General features: G+C 41.2%; 2 protein-coding genes across 2 annotated transcripts in view; both read right to left on the reverse strand.

Annotated features, from left to right (window-relative positions):
- Positions 1 to 3,244, reverse strand: part of limk1a (LIM domain kinase 1a) — a 67,067-nt gene extending 63,823 nt beyond the window's left edge. Inside the window, exon 1 of the mRNA XM_030067226.1 lies at positions 3,073 to 3,244. Coding sequence (XP_029923086.1) covers positions 3,073 to 3,130 — 58 coding nt within the window. The 5' untranslated portion in view covers positions 3,131 to 3,244. The remainder of the gene's footprint in view (positions 1 to 3,072) is intronic.
- A 1,976-nt stretch (positions 3,245 to 5,220) lies between these two features.
- Positions 5,221 to 24,020, reverse strand: part of elna (elastin a) — a 55,346-nt gene continuing 36,546 nt past the window's right edge. Inside the window, exons 27-49 of the mRNA XM_030066375.1 lie at positions 23,203 to 23,319; positions 23,020 to 23,115; positions 22,862 to 22,897; positions 22,546 to 22,686; positions 22,369 to 22,407; positions 21,821 to 21,898; positions 21,683 to 21,715; positions 18,120 to 18,122; positions 17,975 to 18,001; positions 17,839 to 17,853; positions 17,660 to 17,689; positions 17,294 to 17,320; positions 17,036 to 17,086; positions 14,910 to 14,960; positions 14,648 to 14,734; positions 14,184 to 14,237; positions 13,793 to 13,828; positions 13,201 to 13,293; positions 12,126 to 12,164; positions 11,421 to 11,477; positions 9,519 to 9,554; positions 7,153 to 7,218; positions 5,221 to 6,118 (exon numbers count right to left, since the gene is read on the reverse strand). Coding sequence (XP_029922235.1) covers positions 6,072 to 6,118; positions 7,153 to 7,218; positions 9,519 to 9,554; positions 11,421 to 11,477; positions 12,126 to 12,164; positions 13,201 to 13,293; positions 13,793 to 13,828; positions 14,184 to 14,237; positions 14,648 to 14,734; positions 14,910 to 14,960; positions 17,036 to 17,086; positions 17,294 to 17,320; positions 17,660 to 17,689; positions 17,839 to 17,853; positions 17,975 to 18,001; positions 18,120 to 18,122; positions 21,683 to 21,715; positions 21,821 to 21,898; positions 22,369 to 22,407; positions 22,546 to 22,686; positions 22,862 to 22,897; positions 23,020 to 23,115; positions 23,203 to 23,319 — 1,259 coding nt within the window. The 3' untranslated portion in view covers positions 5,221 to 6,071. The remainder of the gene's footprint in view (positions 6,119 to 7,152; positions 7,219 to 9,518; positions 9,555 to 11,420; positions 11,478 to 12,125; positions 12,165 to 13,200; positions 13,294 to 13,792; positions 13,829 to 14,183; positions 14,238 to 14,647; positions 14,735 to 14,909; positions 14,961 to 17,035; positions 17,087 to 17,293; positions 17,321 to 17,659; positions 17,690 to 17,838; positions 17,854 to 17,974; positions 18,002 to 18,119; positions 18,123 to 21,682; positions 21,716 to 21,820; positions 21,899 to 22,368; positions 22,408 to 22,545; positions 22,687 to 22,861; positions 22,898 to 23,019; positions 23,116 to 23,202; positions 23,320 to 24,020) is intronic.

Raw genomic sequence — 24,020 nt, forward strand, 5'->3', positions numbered from 1 at the left:
AATCTGTTCCAAGCTAAAAACGAACACACAAGCCTATTAAAGCCCGTAACTCTGAAAACAAATAATAGTTTTCGACAGGGTTGATTTTTGGGCTTTCTGCTGAGAGTCTTTCTGAAATGCGGCCGCTGCTGCCGGGGGAACACACCAGGCTGTAGCTTACGTTGGCCAACTGAGCAAAGCTGCAGCTATATAAACCATAACACCAGACAGCTAAAAATAGTTTCCATGAAATGACCCTCATTAGCTGCAAAAAAAAAATCCCCCCATTCTCTAATGAGGAAAATGGTACTTATGATAAAGGAAAATGAGGGTTACTTTCAGGAAAAAGCAATTTGGCTTATTTTGGAACAATTTATTCTGCAATGCATCAAATAGAGAACACCAGTGTGCGTGTGCGTGTGTGTGTGAGTGTGTGTGTGTGTCATCAAGACTGTGAACCCTAACTGAACTGCTAATGTAAATCTGGTAGGAAGAGGTGGTGACAGCAAACAAATAGCAGACATTAGGCTACCTCATCATCACGGCAAAAATTCATTTGTACATGAACATACAGTACTGCACCATCACACTATATCAAGAGTGACAGGCGGCAATGTATCAGCTGAGACAGTAAGCAGCAAGAAATGGATCAGCCATATAAAGATGGCCACCATTTGGTTTGATGTTATCACTCATCCATTAGAGCAGAAGTGTGCTCATTCGATCCAAACTGGGCTCAGTTGCAGAAAAAAGTCAAAACTTCCAGCAAAAACACCCGGGATGCTCTCACTTGTTCAAAGCCGAAACAAATGCCAAGTGCAAAACTTTAATTAATTGGCCAGCAGTGATGGATTGTTTTCATTGAACAGTGTGCACCCTGGACCAATAGTTTGGGGTAACTGGATAAAATAACACATATTAAATCCTTCTCCTGGGTGTAAAAATGTAGAAAAATGAAACAGTTTGCTTTTACTTCTGATTCGTTGCTAAGGGCTTTGGCTATGAGATCTTAGTCTGGGATAAATATCTGACAACAATACTCCATTTTATCCCAGTATCAGCACTGATTCCTGAACTGGATCAGCATTGGTGCTTCTGTAAAACAAAAAAACAACTTGTCGGTAGAAATGTTACAATCAGTTCTCTGGGAGCTTTAAAGCAAGTGTGGGAAGATCCTATTATTAATCATCCCATACCCTTCTTTCATTTTGGCTTCTCTAGAAACAAGAACCCGCTGACCTCAACGTGCTGAAGTGGGATAATCATGGCATGAATACAAATCATCTTTCTGATCCATTTTGATACGCTGTTTCCAACTCATCACACCATCCACTGCCCAATATGAGCTGGACTGGTAACTGCAAGAGGAACAAGGGGTTATAAAGATGGTTTTTACTGCTGATTCCTCGTTTACCTACTTCCTGCATTATCATTTACAACTTCCTCACTCCACTTCCTGCAGATCAAGTGTCTAGTTTCACCTGAGCTCACCTGCAGAACAAATATCAGCAGTCAGAAGTATTTTTGTGGAGAAACCATGAAAACTGAGCAAAATGCACAAAAACATACACAGCCTGTCTGTTTTATTTTTTTCCCAACATGAACTAGGCCTAACAAATTTTTTCAACATGTATAATTGTGTGTATCGACACCAGGCTCGACTTCGGTGTTTGGCAGCAGTGTTGTGTGGTTGGCTCGTTTCTGTAATGCCTGAGCGAGCAGTCTTACTGTAGTAGTTTTATTGACTGTATTGACTAGAGGTAGGTCTGCTTTGTGCTAATGCCTCTTCTTTTTTCCTCCTCTCCTCCCCCCTTTCTCTCTCCACCTTTCTTCCTTTTTAACATGCACACACACACACACACACACACAGACACACTTACACAGGTGCACAAACTAGCACACACACACACACACACACACACACACACACACAGTCACAGGTATGGAACCCCACCCTCCCACCCACCTCTTTTTCTGGCAATTGACAGAATACCACATCCATATCATCAACTGTAACTACAGCCCTGCCACCGCCCTACTTCACATTCACCCTAACATCACACACACACACACACACACACACGGTCTCACACTCGATCACCTTCCAGCAGATGAGCTAAAGCCAGTGTAATGCGATGTGACTCACACATACCAAGGTCTCCTGAAGTCAGCTGAACCTGACTGGCAGCTGTGCCACCAGAGGCATGACAGCCCTACAGCCCGAGCGTTTCCCATGAAGCCCTGCACTCAGTATGGCAACACTGAACACTGAATATGGTAACATCGCCTCTGGGGCTAGAATAACTTAACACATGAATCAAACCGACTCTCTACATGGGGATTTGTGGTGTAGAAAGCAGAACAGGCTGCAGGGGAGGTATCTGCACTGAACATGCAATATGTCAGGGATTACTTACTCTTCACACTGATGAGGTGAATTCAAGTAAAAGCTATTATGCCTTATTTATTTCCTTAATAAATCTGTAATTACCACAAAGGAGGAATTGTAGACAGAGGATGGGTTAAAGAAGGATTTCTAAGTTGAGGGTGGTGCAAAAGAGGCTGCATCTCAAAATCAAGAAGATATTATTTTGTGCATTCAGTCTGATGACTAACTTTGCAGGACATCTGGCCAGCAGCAGTCACCTCTCACTCTTTATAGCATTTGCAATACAACCGGCTGACAGGCAAAAAAAAAAATGCAGCATCTTCAACTTGTGTATGTATAAACCAGTTTCCAATTCAAGGGTGTTGCGGGGATCACATGCACCTACTGCAAAACATGACGGGTGCCTCAACTCGGAGAGAAAACATGGCTACAGTTGCAGCAATGCAAGGACACAGCCTCCCTGCAGACACCCCGACGGTACAGCGAGACTTACTGGCTCACATGCAGGCACCACATGTCACCCAAAGTAAAGCGGAAAAAAGTGTTTTACTTATGGTGGATTTGGGTGGCGCATCCTGTGTGAGGAAGCGGCAGAAGATGCGCTACACCGTGTCTGCATCTCACGCCCCGCCGCTTGCTGGAGACGGCAGCAGGCAGCAGCTACCAGCCGCTCCGTGGTGCTCAGACTCAGGCGGGCACCTTACCTTCCTCCTCTCCCATGCGTTCGTCCTTCCAGGTGCAGCAGAGCAGCATCAACCTCATTCACTCTCCGACACGGAGCTCTGGGAGAGAGCCGGCTGCCTCTGGTCGACAGATACCCGGTGTCCGGCCACCACAGCCCGGCGGTAGTGTTGCTCGGTGTGTCGCCCGCGGCTTCTCCCTCCTGCCTGCTGCGAGTTGATGCGGCGCTTCATTAAAGAGAAGCGCTGGCCAATGAAGCGCTCCAGCTGCTGAGAGGAAGCTACGGGTTGGCCGACCAGCAACACTCCCTGGAAAACTCGTGCAATGTGTGTGTGTGCGTGTGCGTGTGCATGTGCGTGTGTGCGCACTTCCTCACTGGCAGCAGCACGGCATGCAGATTCAGTAACGCAGTGCACCCACAATAGAGCACTGTAAACATCAGAGTATAGTAGTTACTGCAAAAACTATGATAACAAGCGTCTAAATTGTGTTATTGTTTCTTAAGTAACCTCTCTGGAGGGAAATCGCACAGCAGAAATGTCTGACTATGTTATTCAGTCACGACTATGTCACGACTGACTCAGTGATATCCTTGAAGCCATGTATAGTGGCTGTGGTGCTTTATTGTCATTTTCTAGTGATCAAATAAGAGTTTGGGGGAAATGAATGTCTAATATCACTATACTACCCATAATTCTAACAATGTCTTCATACTGGGATATATATTTTTATGAGATGGTAAGATTTTGTTATAGGATTACTAGGGCATTATAGTTTGCAAAGTGCTATAGTGTTAATGTTAAGCTGCAACTACAGTTTTTGTTCGTGGAGCAAATATGCTCCACGAACAAAGTGCTTTCTGAGAGTTATTGTCATCTACTTGAAATTTGTTGACATTTATTTGAGAACCAAAGCCATAATCATCTAAGTGTCAGAATCTAAACTTTGCCAACTTTGCCTTTTTGTTACGTCTTTGCTGTCTTTCTTGCACAGACAGAAAGAAAACAGTGACGCAGGGACATGCAGTATGTAGGTCCCAGGCTAAATTTGACCTTCTGCTGCTGTAATTTCATGGTACAGTAACAACCATCTGATCCAGCGGGGCTCCTTAACTGCTCTGATCATCCTTCTGGGCAGGGACGCGAGCTACAGTGTGAGATGAACTTTATAAAACAAAACAAACAAAAAAGACAGAAGTTCTTTAAAACATTTTATTTTGTTATCTAATGAAGCAAATAAAATGCCAGGGTATCCGGGAACAAGTCACATGTGTGTCGTGGACATTATAAAAAGTGCAAAACCACAATGTTCCCCCTTATGAATCCCCACCCGCCAACACACCCGCCCGCCCCAAAAACATCAAAAAGAAAAAAAAAAAAAAAATCAAATCAATGTTTTAAATAAAGTATCCCACGGCACAGGTGACAAGGTTTGACCTAGCGAGGCTCAAAGACAGTTCTTACACAGCACCGAGTGAAGGAGCTTAGGCGAGCTAAGGTCAAATTAGTACAAAATACAGTACACAATTACAGAGAGAGATGGGGTCACTTGGTAACAGAGCTCATGAACCTTTGGTCAGTATGTGTAGGAAAGCCTTTTTTTTTTTTTTAAAGCAACTCAAGTAAATAAAGAACAATGGGAGCTCATGTCTGACATGGACAAGGGGCCAAACACACCCATTAAACAAAGTCCTTATTCAGTATTACGTTTCTTAACAGTGAATAAATGTAAAAGCAAAGGAAAAACAAAACACCTTCTCCTTATTCCATCTCATACTTTTGTTTACACCTTCCTCTTAATAGTAAAGCAATGAATCAAATAAGGAATGGTGCAGACAATCTTGGATAATGATGAAATGACAAGTTGCATAAATGTAAATAACTGACTAAACATTTGAAGCTGACTAAAGCACCCTATCCCGGACTCCAGGACAGTGACACATAATTAATACATCAACATTTTGCAATTCATACATAATGTACATGCCCGAGCAGTATCCAAATATTTTTTTTGTTAGTTCTTAATCTGTGACATAGTCTACTTGTAGCTAAAAGCATAAAAATGACAATTCTGCTTTTCCAAAGGAAATCTATCCGTAACAGTAATAAACATACTGTGCTGAATCAATCGCCTTTTTAATTATCTTCAGCATACCATACTTCAGAGCAGAAAGCGCTCCTCATACATGACAAGTTTGGCAACAATCAAGGTAAAATGCCGAGGAAATCTTAACTGCGCGGCAACTACAATGGGCAATGTTACTGAGAGCAGATGGGCTGGACAGAGCCACAATCCCCGCTGCTTTTTACCCCATGCAGGCCTAAAAATAGCAGCAGAGAAGATGGGGAGCCAGGAGCGATTCTGGGAATGGCCCGAATTCATCAGCTCTTGGACAGGCCTCTACCAGCCCAGCCCCTTTTAATATATCAGAAATGTGAAGACCCTTGGCATTGATAAGGAGTGCGCAGTGAGAGGGACGCACTGCAACAGTAAGGACAGCGCACCTCACCGCTCACACTGACCCCTCCTGTCTTGCTTTAAGCTTTAAATGGGAAGGGCAACCTTTCACATTCCTGCCCCCCCACCTCACAAAGACAGCCAACAGTACAGACAGTCTTTCGCACGACAGTACAACCATATGCCCAAATCACACACACACACACACACACACACACACACATGCACACGCACAAGCACAAACAAGCATCCTTGCATGGGACCACAAACACATACATGAGTTGTATTTGACCGAGGGGAGCGACCTTGGCTTGTCTGTTAAAGCTAATGAACTTGTCCACATCTACGATTAAAAGGCACTATCAAGAACATAAGTCACATCAGAACGTGTACAAAATTCTGGGTCGGTGGGTTCCTCATAAAAAACAGACGTTGCAGTCAAGTAAGTATAAAACATCTTTACAAATTCTCTAATGGGGGATTTGTTGGGATATAAAATGTACATTCTAGATCATGCAGTAGCACCATGTGTTTCTTGAGGTCACACTGTATCTCAAGAGATCTTCTACTTCCTCCTCCCACAGTATTTGCCCTGGCATCCACCAGCACCACCTGGAAGAGAGGCCCATCAGAATAGCTGTCAGCATTTAGACTTCTTTAAGTGTATCTATAAATATGCCAAAAACACTACTACTGTCAGTCTTGCCAGGGGACTAATTTTACATGAGAACTGGCATCCACTCACACAAACGCTTGTTTTGCTAATCATGAAATCCTCAGCACTTTTTGTGAAATTCTCCAAGTGTTTTGCTGTGGTGGGCCGCTCCACAGATATGGCAGTGCATTGTTGCCATAATGAGAAATAAAAAAAAAAAAAAGATAAAGAAATGTTTCAGTTGCACAGTATAATGAGGCCTTTTTCTTGTTGTAATGAGGCAGTTTTCTTGTTATAACTATATTTTCAAGCGATAATGATGTCTTGTTATTATGACATACCAACTTTGTGCTCATTAAAACAATAAACTTCCCATTTTAACAGCATGCTGGCTTATCTCATTCTAAAAATATTTCTCATTATAACCAAACTCAATAACTCATTATTACCCAATTTCCCCTTGGGGATCAATAAAGTATTTCTGATTCTGATCCTAGCAAAGCAGGTTGGTCTGGGTTGACGGTGGACGCCCTGGGAGCTGGTAGTCGGCCTCTCAGACTGGACTGAGGCATCACCGCAGGACGGCTGACAGTGATATGCTGTGATACCATCCTCTCAACCCAACGATGAAAAGAACTTCATCAAATCATGTAAATGAGCTAGTCTCAGTTTATGCAGTCTACGTATTTTGTTTTCCCATTGGGCAATAACAGATATTTCCCAGTTTCTGATTTCTCTTTAAATGTTGTTACATGAGTTTCATGTAATAAGGAGATAAATTACTTCATGAAACAGGATACGTTTCTTCCTATAACAAGATGAGTTAGTATATTGTTATAAAAAGAGAAGATGTCACAATAACATGGAAATATCTTGTTTTAACAAGAACAATATCTCGCTGGTCACCATGGCAGCAATACCTTGCTGCACACAGATTTAAGCTCCACCTCACTTTGGTTTGCAAGATGCTAACGTGTTAAAGTCTTTGTACCTCTGAAGGGCCCTCCTCCTGCGCCTCCGAGGAAGCCCTGCAGTGGACCGTACTTGGCTGCTTTGGCTGCATAACAAGGAAAGAGCAAAGCCACCAACATGAGCTGGTTAGTCAACTAAAGACGTTCTGCTGGTCTGCAAATGTTTAATGCCTTGTGGTGTTCCACAAGAGTTTTGCCTCCTATCCCGGCACAGCTGAGTGAACTTTACGACTGTTGGACATGTGATGTTTGACCACAGTGTCCAGACAGCCAGCAGCACCGCTCGCCCGCCCGCCTAGAGAGCCAGTTACGTATATACGACGAACAGGGGACCTATTGATTTTCACAACCAGTGAGGAGATCCTGTGAAACCCATTACAGATGGTTTTATTGATGAAGGTAGCAAGTCGTGAACAGCATGGGGTACACAAAAGGACAGAGGGTGTATGGTGCTGTTAATGTGGCCAGTGTTGTATAAATACATGATGCACACTGATGTGCTAAACAGCAACAGCAGCCGATCCCACCAGACACTACAGTGGCCAAAATATGTAATGCAGCCTTTGCAATGTATGCAATAATACTGTTTAAATAACTTTATAGATGTCAAACTATAGAATTATGAGCATGTGCCTCTCACGGTGCAGTATGACATTTAACAGTTGCTGAAACAATGTGATATTATTCCTATAATGTCAGAGGTGCCAAGAAAAGGCGAAGCAAATGGACTTTAATTAGTGAAACAATATGCTGACCTGAGCACCTTCTCCCCTGGCACTGTCATTATGCTGCGCGCTCCTAGCAACCATATGGACTTAAAGGGGAATGTCAACCATTTTTAAGAATTCACATATGTTGTTTCTGTGCCTTAAGACATATCACAGTTTGTTAAAGGAATATTCCAATGTTTTGGGCAAAATACCCTTTTCTGACTTACCCAGACTGAGACAAGATGTTTGATACCATTTCCACTTGGTACGGTCAGTGGTTCAGTTCCTATGCGTAGCATTAGCTTAGCATAAAGGCTTGAAGTCTATGGAAGCCATTAGAGTAGCTCCATCAAAGTGAAAAAATAAACCGTACAGCAACTTCAAAGCTGTCTTTTTTCAATCGAAGTATCATGTTTATTTGAAATACATATCTTGGAATTTTAAAAAAGAGAGAGAAAGAGAGAGTTTTTAGGAGACATTATGCTAGATGGTTGGAACCATGGTTTACCAAATTTCCCCTTGGGGAAAGTTTTTGTGATCTGATCTGAACTACAACCGCTGCACACATGTATCCTTCCATCTAGTGCAGAGATCCACACGCCATTGAAGGTACAGGTAGATTGTGCTACATACACAGTGTAAATAAGACAGCTTCAGAGTTGCTGTGTGGTTTGTTTTTGCACTTTGACAGAGCTAGGCTAATGACTTCCATAGACCTCAAGTCTTTATGCTAAGCTAACACAAAATGCTACCCATAGGCACCAATTGGACGTACAGAGGTGAAAATGGTATTGAACATCTTGTCTCAGTCTGGGTAAGTCAGACAAATTGTATTTTGCCCAAAAAATGTAGGCATTCCTTTAAAGCTACAAATAAGATAGAAATCTGTTGAATTAGTGATGTCATTGAGATGTAAATTCAGGAGCTGTTCCATTGAAAATAAATGGTGCAGTGATTATGTGGCATCATAAGAATACCAGCTTGGTTGTCACAGCAAAAGTTCACATTCTGTTATCATTGACAGAAAAATGTTACTGTCACTGCCCCATTGATTGTCTATGGAGCAGCTCCTGGTTTTAAATGCCAGCCAGACGTCTTGACTGAACCGTCCTCAGCCACAGAAATAACATGGGAATTCATGAAGTACATGTTCTTCCTCTTTACCCAGAAATGAATAAATATGGCTAGATAATACAGCAAATTCAAATCAACCTGACCCTCAACTATCTACCTGAGCCACAGTTACAGGACAGGCTACATCCGAGGCCACTGAAACCTGGAGCTCAAACCAGTGAATGTGGTTATCTAAGAAACCAGTCGAGCTTTCCTTGAAATAATCCCACTGGCAATAATCTCCCACGTTCATGAAAATACAGATTATCATGCGTTTGACATACTGGTTGTGCCGTGCCATCTGCACTGACAGGCACACTCGGTACCAACCCCACACCCCATCCCGCTCCAATCTCATCCAAATAATCTGACATGCTGCCCTCCTCTGCCAGTGAACTGTGGAATTTATGAGAAGGACACTGAAAGAGAGATGAGTTGAGGTGTAGGGGAGAGTCAGATGATTAAAATGGCTTTTCAGCCTTTGTTAATGTGGTGTTGTGTGTGTGTGTGTGTGAGAGAGAGAGAGAGTGGAGAGACAGAGTGGGAAAGTGTGTGTTTGGTACCTTGTTGAGGAGTCAGTGGGGCTGGCACATATCCACCTGAAGAGAAGAAAGGGAGATTTTATTAAAAGGGGTTGAAGAGACGGCACCAATGGATTAATGATCAAATGAGCCCACTTTGGATCTGCCACAGTGGTTGACAATTTGAAAATGAAAAGTTTTCCTGAGCAGGATGTGTTAAGGGAGAACTATGGCACACTGTTTTCCAGCTATTGCTGTCGCATAGCTGCATAATCCAGAAATGCTCTTTTCTGTATTGAGATGGTCAGATATCACACAGAAAATAGAGCAGAATAGAGAGAAAGTGCATTGAAGAAGCTGAATCTGAATGAACTGAGCTTTGACATAGACAATACAGCTTAATTTTTTCAATATTTGCTTTGCAAATGACAGAGAGACTGTGAATGCATTTTTAATTTGTTGGACCGTCTAATGTCATCCAGTTAATTTATGCAGTGGAGGCTCAGGGGAGAGAAATGCAGACCATGGTCATTCAAACACAATTTAATTCCCAAGTGCAAAGCCAGCCTCAGATGTGTTATTATGAAGTTGAGAGTGAGTACTTTGAAATAAAATGTTTTTATGCATTAAAATTGAAAAGCCCTTAATTAGAATTTGATTGTTTCATTTAAAACAGTCAAGTGAATAAAAGGAATTTCCCTTGTAAGTGCACGCAATCAGAATTTTACATGTATTCAGAACAAAATTAATTTGTAGCGTCATAAGAAATCAGGACTTTTCAAATTTAATTTGTGATTAATAGCTGTGGCCAACATTTCCTCTGTGTTGCTAGATTATAAAATAGTAATATATGGGAACTTGAGAAAACCAAACCCACATGGTGAAAGTGTGCAGAAGCTGCAGTTGCTTTGCATAAAGGTGAAAGTGACCGTCGTAAAAAGGAAGGAGAGCGAGAGGGGGTCGAGGTCATGACATGGCAAAAAAGCAGGGCGAAAAAGCCATAAAATATGCATTCTGACGATGCGGTTTCCTCATCCTTTACTGGATACAAGGAATTTTAACAATAAATTGGGGAAGGTGGCACTTCCTTTCATTCATCAGCAGTTCCCCTCTCCCTTTCTTTTTGAGGTTAGCGCTACAGGGGAGGCAATTGGTCAGTTTGCCTGTCCACCCGTCTCTCCACCTGGGTTACCTGTCTGTCGGCAGTTGGGCTTTAGTCCGCCTCCTGATCCAGAAACAGGGACCAACAGTTAAAGATTCATCTGTGCTCTACATGCTGGCCTCTGTGAGGCAGGATTTGATGCCAGCTCGCTCACAGACTCTAATGTCTGCCTTCTCGTGACAGTAAAGTAGTAGTTTACTAGTAATTACACTGAAACAAAGATGGAAAATACTGCTGTGAAGTGTAATACTGTGCATCACTAAGAGTCAGAGATAGATCATTTATACCACAAAACACAAATTAAAAAAGGTCAAACAAATGCTGTGTCCAAACTGTAGTTTTTGGTTCCTCTGTTCTTTTGGGGAGTAGCCAACATGTTTATAGTTAACTCCTCCTCCAACCAGCCAACCAACTCAGTCATTTTATTGTGCCTCTCCATCGTTCATGATACCAGAGTGAGTTATCAAGCTGTGTCGATACTACTGACACTAAAAACATCTGGTATTGGTATTGTTTTCTAAATTTTGGTATTGATTGGTACCTAAGTATTGATTCTTATGACATCCCTGTCCGACTCCACATGATAAATGGCTCTGTTGTGTCTCCATTTGGTCACTGCCATTGATTAATGGCACAATCGATAGCCCTGTATAGAGTAGTGTTCACCACCAGGACCCTGAATATTATGCTGCATATCTGTCTGGAGTGTGGAGTCCATGAGCCAATATCTGATCTGCATGTTAGTAAGTACAAGTGTACACACACAGGAAGCCTGACTGTACCTGGGTAGACCTGCTGTGGGTAACCTCCTCCATAACCAGGAAGCACACCCGCTCCACCTGCAACAGTAACACAGAGTCAGTAACAACATTACTGTGTATAACGTACAGCTAACATGACCTGGCTCATTTCAGCAGAATAATTATGTTGTTGTGATGAAATCAGTTCAAAATAAACAATGTAATGTAAACCACAAGGTCTCATCAGCTCCTGCATGTTAATGGTGACTATACAACCCCATAGCACTTAGACTGGTAATAAGTACAGTGAATATGCCAACCAGGCCTTATTTACGAGCTTCTAATAGAGTTTGTTCTCCATTGGACAAACTGCGTTGGCAGCCGAGGAAAGTTATGCCATCTGTGGTAGCATATCACACAAGCAGCGTGACTGGCCCCGTTTCAGAGAAAATCTCCCGGACCACCGGGAGGAGGATTAGGGCTACAAGGCTCTCTGACCAGCCTGTGTCTCTGGGGCTGTGAGAGGAGGCAGCAGGCTGGGGTTTCTGCTGCTCCACTAGGGACAGGGTGAGGAAGAGGAAGAGGAAGAGGGGCAGGAGCTACACTATGTAAATGTGCTCTGCTGAAATGTGCGCCCTGCAGATCCGTTACTGTGTATTTTTTGTGATTAAAAACATCGGGATCTTTGATATATTCAGAGAGAAAAGGAGTGAAGATTTTTCAACAAAGCATGCGCCGGTCCTCCACCTGGAGTGTATACGCCGCCAGTTCCAAGACTGCCATAGCCTGTTGAAGTGGAAAGACAATAAAACAATCATAAGAGACTACCCATAAAATGTGCATGAATTGTGATTTACTGTACAGTATAGATGAGCTATAATAATCTTTATGTTTCCCCCGCTGTCGCTGACTCGCCTGTGTTTACCAGTCTACAGTAGACAGGGTGTTCAGGCACCCTAAAGTGACACATAGCCATTGGCTCAGCTTATGTCACTGTAACAGCCTCAACCAACTTCCCTGGCAGAGAGCTGCCGTTATGGGCCGGAGCCCTCCAGAGGATTATGCTATCTTCAAAGTCACGCTTTGATGTTGTAAAAGCCGTTACTAACAGTAATCAGTCTCCACAGGGAAATGCTGTGTGCTTCTGACTTCCTCCATTTGTAAAAGTCAGGTCTTAACAGAACTGAAATACAGATCATTATCTGTCCTTAATGGAGCTCAGGAGTCATGAGATGGGCTTTGTAAAATAGTTACATTGAAAGCACAAGCACAAGCATAAAGAAAAATTGATTATTTAGTATATGGCTTACAAGACCAATTATATTGCTACTGTTCAGGCTCTAAGAAGAAATATGGCTGTGTCATACTTAAATGGATACCTTGGTATTATGAATTTTAGTCTGTTATATTTCTTAAACACGGTCTTTGTCACAATTTATGGGAAACGCAAGTTAATCTAGTCACGGTACCCTAAATAATTAGCATGGCTTAGTAAAAAGATTAAAGTAGGGAGCTGAGTGATATAGTGAGCAGGGAGACCATGTTTGAACTTGAGGACTCAGGTTCTATATCTGGCCCTGACCCCTGACCTCTCTGATTAAAACCCAAAACGAGAATATCCCTACAAGGATCTATTAAGTATTACTATAATTGAATCAACTATTTTACTTCTGTTGTGTTGTTACATTAATCACTGTAAACACTTTGTAACCTGCATTTAAAAATGACTACAAAACAACCACAAATTTCAAAAAATCGACTGTTCCACCTGCAGGAACACAATGATTCATGTGTTATAGCAGCAGCTGGCCGGCTCCAGCACCTGGTTTGGGTGGTTTAGCTCCGACACCGACACCGGCACCTCCAGGTCCAGCTCCACCAAGTCCAGCAACTCCAGCAGGATACGTCAAGCCACCTGTCACAGAAGAGAGAAGACCGCCTTAGACATACTGATGAAGGACCAATCCTAAACAAATCAGTACAAATTAAATACACCTACAGCTTTCCATCTAAGGATTATAGGCTGGAAAAGAATTCCTTCATTAAGTAGATCAGCCTAGTTTCCAAATGGGAAATAGTTTTCTGTTAAGCACATATCCTGTCTCCAAGTGTCTTTGCAGGAGACAAGACAGTTGCGGTGATGTGAGTAGTGCTTCCATCTGACACACCAGTTGTTTTCCTTTGACATAATGCCCAGCTGGCATCTCATCCCTGACACTGTGCCATGCACAGAAACCGCTATCAGCACACTGGCCATTTCCTCTGCAGAGGAAGTGCAGGGCGATGGCATCTCTTGACCAACCGTCACTTTGAGCGTGAGGCAGAAATTTTTTTTTTTTTTTTTTTTTTTTTTTTTTGAAGCTGGGGGAACGTTATGTACAAGTGCTGCCAGCCTCCTCCTCTCTCATACATACCCTGTCCATAAAATCGACCATACGGAAAGTATCCCCCTGAATAATGATGACAGAGAAAAGCAGCTTTATTTTCTAACAAGTGACCTCATCTCCAGGGACTGGGTCATTCAAAGGATGGGAATAATAATAATAATGATGATAGCATGTTAACAACATTATAACAAAATTCTCATGGCAAATATTTGAATTTAACAGAAAGAAACAATGTAATAATGTCTATAAAGGAAAATAAGGGGTTGAGTTATACTTTTTACTTTACTGCAATCATCGTTAGCTAACACTTCCGTCTTTCTGGGGTTCACAAAAGCTTACTTTTTTACACAGTAATTTAAATCAGGATGTTACAGATTTAAGTTTCAGTATTCAAAAGGTAGAAAGTTTGAATCCGAACCTGTGCCAGGTCCAGCTGCCAGCGGGATGCCTGCTCCTCCTGTTCCGCCCACAGCTGCAGAGGTCACAAAACAGCAACATTTGAGCCTACAGAAACTTTCACATGTGACTGATTTGGTGGATTTGAATGAACCCTGGACCCAGTTAAATCCCAGGTATGAAATAAGAAAAATCACACATTGGTTTGCAAACCTTGGAGCTGTTTGCTCACACCAAGAACAGAATTGGGCAAAAGACAGAAATAAAAAACAACATATCACACAACTAAATGAGCTCATTAATCAATGTTTGTTTTTAGAAGGTAATTTATCTATTTTCTCATACTTCTCTGAGGGTCTTTGTACTTTACAACATGAAAACAATCACTGTATCATGTCACTGTTCAAGCAGAAATGGCAAGGCGTTTTAACTTTACACATCTGATGTTGTCTAATAAATGACTGACAAGCTTGAAGTGTCGCACACCTGGGGTCTTCAAAGGCTTAGCTCCAGGCAGTCCTGCAGCTCCAGTTCCAGTTCCTGCTCCGAAGCCTGTGCCAACACCGTAGGGGCCTGAAGCACAGAGAGTATGGAAGTGATTTGGACAGTCATGCCCTCTAAATATGTCCTCAATGAGAAATACTACTCTACTGAAAAAAAAAAAAAACACACTTAGAAGTCATGGCATGCCAGATACTGAACACAATTCCAAAACGTCCCTATGTGTTGGTCATTGCAGGACACTTACTTATGTAGCCTCCATAGGGGTAATAGCCTGTTCCAACGCCTGGCCCGGTGCCTTTGGGGTAAAACAATGAATGTCATTTGACTAGAAGGGTGGCTCTAAAAGTGAAATACCAGTAAGTAGAAGACAACAAATCATGATTAATAAGTAAAGTGTGTCTATTGTGGTCAGAGGCCTCCATTTCCACTGGTGCTTCTCCCACTACAATACATTATACTGTCAGATTATGTAAAGGTCTTCCAAACAGATTCCTAGCCTAATAATACTTGCCAGGCAAAAATTAGAAACACACTGACCCCTAATACTACGGGTCTATCTTCCAACTCTGCGTACTAGGCTTATACGCAAGCAGCAGTAGGGCTGGAAAAGTCTACACAAGTAAAGTAGACTCATGAGGACCAAGGAATTTATGCTTTTCAGTGCTACAGTATCAAAAACACATTGACCTTTGGGTTTATTAGTGCATGCTTGTATCCAGTGTCTTTCAAAGTGGCTTCGTGTTTGAGGCCTTGACAGAGATGGCTGAAGGTCAGAGGTCACAGTCACAAGTCATAGCAGTGGACACATAATAATCACATCTATCAATAGTCTGTGGGTGTACACTGAATTATTTCCATTCTGAAATAGGATAAACGCCACATACAGCGGGTCACCTTCTCTGCTTTCTCGCTCTGTGTCTTCAAACCCATGATTAACATTTGATCATGCATGCGCTCAATAAATTATGCTGACAAGCTGTCTGCACAAACAGCGATGTGCGTGCACCTGCATAAAAGTGCAGACTGGACAAAATACACTAAAAATTGCCAACCTGTTGATGCGCAAAAACGATGACTATTCAGTCAAATGGGGCGTAATTAGGTGGAGAAATGTCTGACGCAGCTTTTCATTGAATATCAACTACTGGTGTTATTGATTCAAGTTATGCCATTAATTTAGCCGTCTAGACAGAATACAATGGAACAGAAGGGCACAGAATACAACAGAATAGAATAGAATAGAATAGAATAGAATAGAATAGAATAGAATAGAATAGAATAGAACTTTATTGACCAGGCTGAAATTTTGTCTTCAGCCACACCTCAGACAAAGTAAAACATAAATTAAAAGCAAACATATCATAACAGTATAGAATCAGGAAATTGAGAAATCACCACCAGCACCACCAGCAGTGTAAAGTGCTGGGCAGAAGGGAGGATCTCAAACCAATGCTGAAAGGAGTGACTATTCACAGTTGTACAGCTCATCCTATGGCTTTAACATCCTGCCTTTTATTTTTCCAGCTGCATTAACAATCGTGTTCAATGATTTTCTGCTTTTTGTGTATAAGTTTCCAATCCAAACAAAGATGTTGAATCCAACACAGGCTGACATAAACCCTCTCTAGGCCCTCTTGGCTCACACTAAAAAAAACACTGGTGAGATAAATACACTCAGGGGTGTGAAACAGGTTTAAGATCTCCATACGTCCATGAAGTATTGATGACACCATGAGGAAATCTGGAATCTTGAATGACAGGTTCTAAAGGAACTGAGTGTGTGTGTGTGTGAGTGTGTGTGTGCATGTGCAATAGTGATTGTCCCATTCATGAAGAGTGAACTCAAAGTTATAGTAGCAAAGACATTAGCTGACAATCACTATATTCAATCACACACACACACACACACACACACACAATCAGTTAGTATATCTTGTCGTTAAGCGAGTTTCAGTTTCTGTAATTATAGAAACTGTTTTTAAAGTAGTGTTTTGCTAATCTGATCTTCAAACATTCATTCATTCATTCTAGCAGGTAACCATAATTTATGTAGCAGCTGTGTAATTTCACCCTTTGTGTGTTACTACTTGAGAGTCTAATGTAAACATTTCCTAGTGTTGATTCATATGGACGAGAGACAGACATTTTGTAATGCATATTCTGTTGTTATGCATGCTGTTATTATATTAATACACATATGTTGCTATTATATCATTACAGGTATATGAGCAATTGATTGATGGAGGATGTTTTGGGAATTTTGCAAGATCATATGAAGATATGATAAATGCATGCTGTAAATACAGCACGAGCATGGCCCACACAACTAGGCCATCATATTGTATTGTTGCCTCTCAAAGGCATCCTCACCTGAAGGTATGACTGGTTTGGGCGGCTTGCCAGCTGTGCCAACACCAACACCTGAAAATATCAGTGTTTTGTCATCAGTATCACCACAATCTCACAGACCGCAGTGGAAACAAACACAGCAGCTGTGCTAAGTTTGGCCCCACCAAGTGGCCAGATGATGTAACTCATCATGTTAATCAAGTAAAAACTTTTATAGGGTTATAATAATGCTCAGACCTCAAACTGATAAAAAAAAAAAAAAAAGACATTTTTGCCTACCTGTAGGCTGTTGTACTCCAGGTGCAACTACATGATAAGAAGAAAATAGTTATATCAAGTATCTAACAATCCATTTTGCAAAATAGAATTTGGCTTATTATGTTGGTTTTATGCAATACAGATGCCAGGAAGAAAAAAAAAAACAATGATGCAACTATACAACAAAAAAGTAAGCAAAGGAAAAACAAAGAAAAGCAGTAAAAGAAAGCTCAAAGCTTGTTTACAAGGGGTTTAGAAGGAAAACAAATAACCTAGTTGTAGGTATATTAAATTGACTGACAAAACAATTAAAGCAGTGGGCAGTAGTATAAAACAGAAGAAATAAGAAACATACAACACACAAAAGTAAATGAAAACCACTCTCACCACCAGACGGTGCTGGAACACCTGCCCCACCTATGACACAAAAAACACAAACAAGCACACATTGAGCTTTACACCATATCTAGTCTTGCAGAAATTATTCAAAAATGTAAATGACAGACTATCATGTGACTCTGGTTGATGGGAAATGTTTGATAAGAGAGAATTTTTTGGCTATTTACCAACACCTGTCCCAGCTGTGGAATAAAAGCAAAGATCATGAGCTTTCGGCAAACAATCTTTTTATATTCTTCTGTACTTTAAATGTCATGAGCAATAAGACAATTTATTGAAATCTTTTTCATATCTATGACTTACCACTAGGTAGAACAATTCCAGCTCCAACTGTCAAAATAACAAGTTAAAAAATGTTGAGATGAATAACTGTATTAAATACAGTAAATACAGTAAACCCAGTGAATAATCAGAATAAGAATGGAAATAAACTCATAAATAAACTTACCGCCTGCTTTCACACGTCCAGCACAAGTGCAAAAAGAAAAATTAGTCAAATTCTACCACAGCAACATTTTGTTATGCTCTTGTTTTGTTTTTTTATGCATTACAATCATAAAAACAATTGCCATTGATGAAACTATAAAACAGCACTTAATTCTAATTGCTGGAATAGAATGGAATGGGAATATCAAACATAGCAACAAATTGGCAGCACATAACCTTCAGTGCAATACAAAACAAACATTGATAGAAATAGGTAGAAAATCATGTCAAAAACAGCAGACATACAGAAAAAACAATTGGTTGCAAGGTAATATTCTAAAGCAGGGGCTTCCCAGTAATGTAGCCTACATATTAAATTACACAGTCGATCACATCTTGATACCATTTCACTTTTATGACAACAATGATTTCAGTTGCATGAAATTTAACCACTGGAAATTTTCCAAAGAAAAAAAAAATCCCCTGCTCTAGAACTGCAAATAATGTAAGACTACAGCTATTTCAAGAGAGGTAACCGAGTGCAAGCATCTACATTGTCAAAATATAGATTTGCAAACATTGTCTAAGAGCAGCTGGATCAGGAAAGGTCACCATCCAGCATCAAACTATCACTACCTCTTTAAAGACTATGCACAATGAAGAAATTATGAGTCAGGTATTCAAAAATGTTAGCTATGACAAGCATTAACGGGATGCATCAAGCGCAGTGAGCTGTTAGTGAAAAGGAAAGGCAGTGTGCAACCAAAACATGGTTTAGAAAAAGAGAAAACCTGAGGCTGTAAGTGATTCAATATTCGGTGGGGCACAGACAGGTTATACCAACACCTTTTAGAGCATTACATGACACCTGGCAGTTCAGTGCAGCTGCCATGTTTAGATAAACTTATCGTACAGGGCACACAATAAAATTCTTAGGAAGGAATTTGTTGAAGTGCTCTTGGCAGTAAATGCCTTATTCATTGAGCTATATGTTATCAAATACTGACATACGGTACTAAATAGTACCCATGTAGCGCTTATAATCCCTAAATTTAAGTGAAATAGTCAGAGACAGTCCAATCAGTATTCAAGAAGATGAATGACTCTCCAAAAGGCAGAAATCAGAGAAAGAGAGCTTGGACTCAAACCATTAGGATGAAAAATCTGGATGCAGCACCAAAGATAATGAATTGGAGTATAGTTTAGTAGACCCACAGAGTGATTGTTTGGGCTTTTATACCCAAATGAGCTTATTGCCCTTTGTAATGTTATCAGTTGTGTTACAGAAAATACAACTTTGTCCCCTAAAAGTGGTTAACACACTTACAAGAAAGGTAAGTGACTCTCTGGTGTCTGCTCTTGGGGGAAGCATTCATGTTCACAAGAACTAACTGGACTGTCCAAAAGTATTAGAATAATAAAATGGATAAAATTTTGCAAATTGACTTATTTTCCCCATTAGATGCCACAGATTTCATTTCAAAGTCAAAGGTTGTTCATGCAAACAACAAGTCTTACTGGGCTGTGGGACCTCTGGGGCCTTGCCAGTTGTGGCAATAGGCGTGGGCCCTGCCAAAAGACAACAGGTTCCAATTTCATCCACTGTGCTTGAAACAGACATAATGTGGTGGGAAACCAGCATAGGCAGGAGCCATAAGGTGGACCCTGGCGCTGCCACGGCCAGGAGGGTGTAAGCTAGCGGTGGTCAAAAGCTGGTAGCACTAGCACACACAACATGTCAGTTTTGTGGGCAGGGAAAAGGAGAGAGAAAATGTGGAGGGCATATGAGAATGGGGGCACAATCCTGGTGCAGTGACCCCAAGGTGGAGTGCAAATGGCAGACAGTGGTGGAAATGATGTGGCAGGTTAACTGTCTGTGTATTGCTGAGGTCCTGCTAGGGGTCTACTGAGGAAGTCTGAGTGGGCCTCTGAAGGTTTAAAAGCAAACAAAGTTATTCTTTAAGGTTTTATGTTGTCTATGACTGCCAGATAATACTCGCCTGTTGAATTTAAACTATATGAATATAAAGTACCAGAGAATCATCATCTAACTAAGCTTTTGGCAGTATAGCTTTCCTCACAAATGAGTTACTAATGTGAAAGTATCCTAATAAAAAAGTAGAGTAAATGCCTTTGGAAATGGGCAACATTACAACTGTACCTGGGCTGGGAGTTCCACTAGGTATTAGATCCTTTGCTGTAAAGAGCAACCAAAAGTTCACATTTAGTCAAAAAATAAAATAATAAAAAATAGCACAAGCTAATCAGTGAATATTGAATCTGTACACTAAGCCTTGCCTGGTTTTACCGCCACAGGGATGCCAGTGCCACCTGGTACTCCAACAGCAGCACCTTCAGGAACGCCACCGACAGCTGTACCTGGGGTGGCTCCTGGCACTGCCACTCCGACTCCTGTGATGCCTGAACCAGGCACACCTAGGGCCGCATGTTGAACCCAATATTATGTCCAAAGAACATGCAGTGTTTTATAACATGCAGACCCGCTGTGGTGGGCCAGTCAGATTTATATGGGAAATCCTAGACCTCAGTGTCAAAATACATCATTCCCACAAGTTTCATCCAAAACAGGCCAACAGAGGGTCAGAAATCACACAGGATGGATCAATGGGAATTTGAATGGAAGAACAAACAGAAGGAGCCCGATCCATAGTCCCTTTCCAGATCTTCAATTATGGGAGACAACAAACTATGTTGTCGATGAACGACAGCAAGGTGTATCCCCCAAACGACCTGAATCCTTACTGACACCTTGTCATTATTTAGTTCAACAGTTTGGCCAACCAGTGACAAGACAGTGATTTTTTTCACAAACAGATTTCTTCCTTTTTTCTATTAGCTGCCTTTGAGGATTTTTGGGGAGGAGTTTTTTTTTCTTGCTCACGATGATGATTTAGGTCAGGTTGTGTTGTTTTTGTCGCTTTAGGTTTTTGTGGCTTTATATCAGCTGTGGACCTGTAAAGCCCTTTGAGACTGTAACTATGTTAACAGGCACTAAATAAATATGAACTTGACCTTGAACAATTTGGAAAAAGCAAGAATTGCAGCCGTTAGTCAAAAGTGGTGGAAACCAGCAAAGGCAGAGGCTATAATGTGTCCAGCAGCGTATAAGCTAGCAGTGGTCAACAGATTAGTCTCAGTCAAAACACAACATGTTTTGTAGCTGCTTTGAGGTGCTGCTGAGACTCCAGTCAGTGGCGTAATTGGTACAGTGTGTTGTCTTCTTTTATGAAGAAGACAAGCTTGTCATCAGTGTAAAATGGTGAATCTAGAAAGAAGGCTCGGATTTTGCAGGACTTATGCCAAATCCTGGTGTTATAGTTGTGAATCACTCTGGTGTTACATCCAGTTGTAGCTGCAAATGAAATATTTCTCAAGATGGCAACACAATGCCTACATCTGGCTACTTATCCATAAAAATACATAAAATACATCACCAAACAAAACGACATGCCCACAAAATTCAAAGTTATTATGCAGCAGCTGTTCTTAACAGATTTTAAGTGTTAAGGGGTGATTCTTCTTTTCTAAATTTTAACAATTTAAAAATTTCAGGGTTCTTCTTACCATATTTTGGTGGTTTTACACCCGCTGGATATCCTGCTGGGAAAAAAAAAAACTTATTTAAAAGTTTCATTGTGGCAACTTGCATGAACCCCTCAGTGAAACAATTAGTCTTTCATACTATATTTTCACGATACACACCTCCAGCTCCAACCCCTCCTGGTGCAGGAGCTACTCCTGTTCCTCCTACTGCTCCCAATCCTGCTCCTCCTGGAACTGCTGTGGTGGAAAAATTAAATGAAAGATGCACTCAAAAAGTACAATTGCAGTTAAAGGAAACCTAATCAAAATCAGTCTACAGACATTAGTAAATGTGTCTGAATGCGTGTTATGTATGCGTTTCTTCCTACTACTACACTACACAATAGCCTGAAGAAATTGTTTAGCCTGTAATCCTGAAAAATTAGCATGTACAGTAGAAAAACACCACAGACAAAACACACAAAAACAAAAATAACCTGGAGTGGTGGCCACACTATACATATAAACAAGTGTGCAGTATGAATGCAGCAGATGAATAATAGCTCCAATAGTGCAGAGGCAGTGTTCGGTGACAGAGAATAAAGTAATCAAGGCAAAGCAAAGTATGGTGCTCATGAGCATATGCTATATGATAGACAGGACATTTAGATGATTCTGATTATCGTTAATTAAGAAATGTTAACATAATTTCAAATATAACATCTTACCATACTTGGGGGGTTTGACTCCAGCACCAGTTCCAACACCTAATAAAAAAATCAACTGTCAGGAATGTCTGTAGCTCAGTGTACTGTCTAACATGTTAATATATATATATAAAGGAAACAGCTGATTCCTGTTTCATTTCCAGAACTTTCTCTTTAGTCATAATGTCAATATCTGACCTCCATATCCGATGCCAGGTACTGCGACCCCTCCTGGGACTCCTCCTGGGACTCCTCCTGGGACTCCTCCTGGGACTCCTCCTGGGACTCCTCCTGGGACTCCTCCTGGCACTCCTCCTGGGACTCCTCCTAGGCCTGCTCCTGAGTGCATAAGTATTTAATAGGAGATACATATATGTTGTGTATAAAATGAACAAGTGAAAGAGTAATATATGACAGCTGCGTGCCTACATAAATGATGAGTCTGGCAACATCATGAGACATGTAAATCATCATGATAGCTAAAATGAATCTAAAGGTTAGATCACAGTCTCACCAAGTTTAGGAGGTTTGGCACCACCAGTCGCCAAAGCTGCAACAGAAGACCCCTCAAAGAAGTTAGATCAAAAGGCCCTGTGACTTTGTCATACTCTTAAAAACTCTTCTTTTTTGCATCTAAACAACGACAAAAAAAAAACTAGGGGTGATGCTTACATCCATATCCAGGTAAAGAGACTGGGACTCTACCAGGAACTCCTCCTGCTCCTCCACCGATACCACCGCCTGGGAGAACCCCTGTACCACCTGCACCTATGATGCAAATGATAAACGATGTAAAAACACAGTACACATTTTGTTGTGCAATATCTTTTTCATAAAAATGTTCTTCCCAGCTACCGTATTTAGCAGCTTTGGCAGCAGCAGAGTATCCTCCGGCTCCTATTCCTCCTGGTACTGCTCCCACTCCTCCCAGTCCTCCTACTCCAGGAACCACTCCTGCCCCTCCTGCAACTCCTGATGAAAGAAAACAAAGGAAAACACTCAATACAGTATAGAATTTTAAATATTGGCACTAAGGCTGCATATGATCATGTGTCCATCCAGCCATAAATGTTATGTGAACAATATACAAAATTTGGCAGCATCACGCTTCCATAATTTGACACATTGTGGTTGAAGCAGGATGTTGCAGGGGGACATAAAATGGAGTGGGTCTACTCAAAAGTTGTCAGTGGTGTATGCTGATGTGATAGCAGTGTCTGTTTGCAGAGAAAGAGACAGTTTTATATATCAGGATGGACAAAGAGGGCATTGTTAAAAAATCTGTGATGGCATTTATGGGTTGGAATATTTATGGTCTGCCACTGGTTTGCCATGAATAACCACTAAAATATACTGTTTTCCAGGGAGGAAAAGAGGGATTTGCACCTGTGTGGAATACATGAAAATATGTTGATTTTTTTTTTTCTAATTTTCGTGAACTATAAATTCAACACAGAATTCTAGCCAATATGAAGCTATGCCCAACCCAGCGTGCTTTGTTACATTTCCAGCACAATATGTTGGACTAATGTAACTCAGCATGTGTTCTGTACTGTTTTTACACAGCAGATGAGAAACTATTCACCTTGTGTTATTTTCATCCCAGGACTGTATTAGCCAACATCAACACAAGATACTAATATCAGAAACATTCTAATGAGAAACTTTTCCAA

Source organism: Myripristis murdjan, chromosome 13 (assembly GCF_902150065.1).
Source record: "Myripristis murdjan chromosome 13, fMyrMur1.1, whole genome shotgun sequence".
Taxonomy (NCBI): Eukaryota; Metazoa; Chordata; class Actinopteri; order Holocentriformes; family Holocentridae; genus Myripristis; species Myripristis murdjan.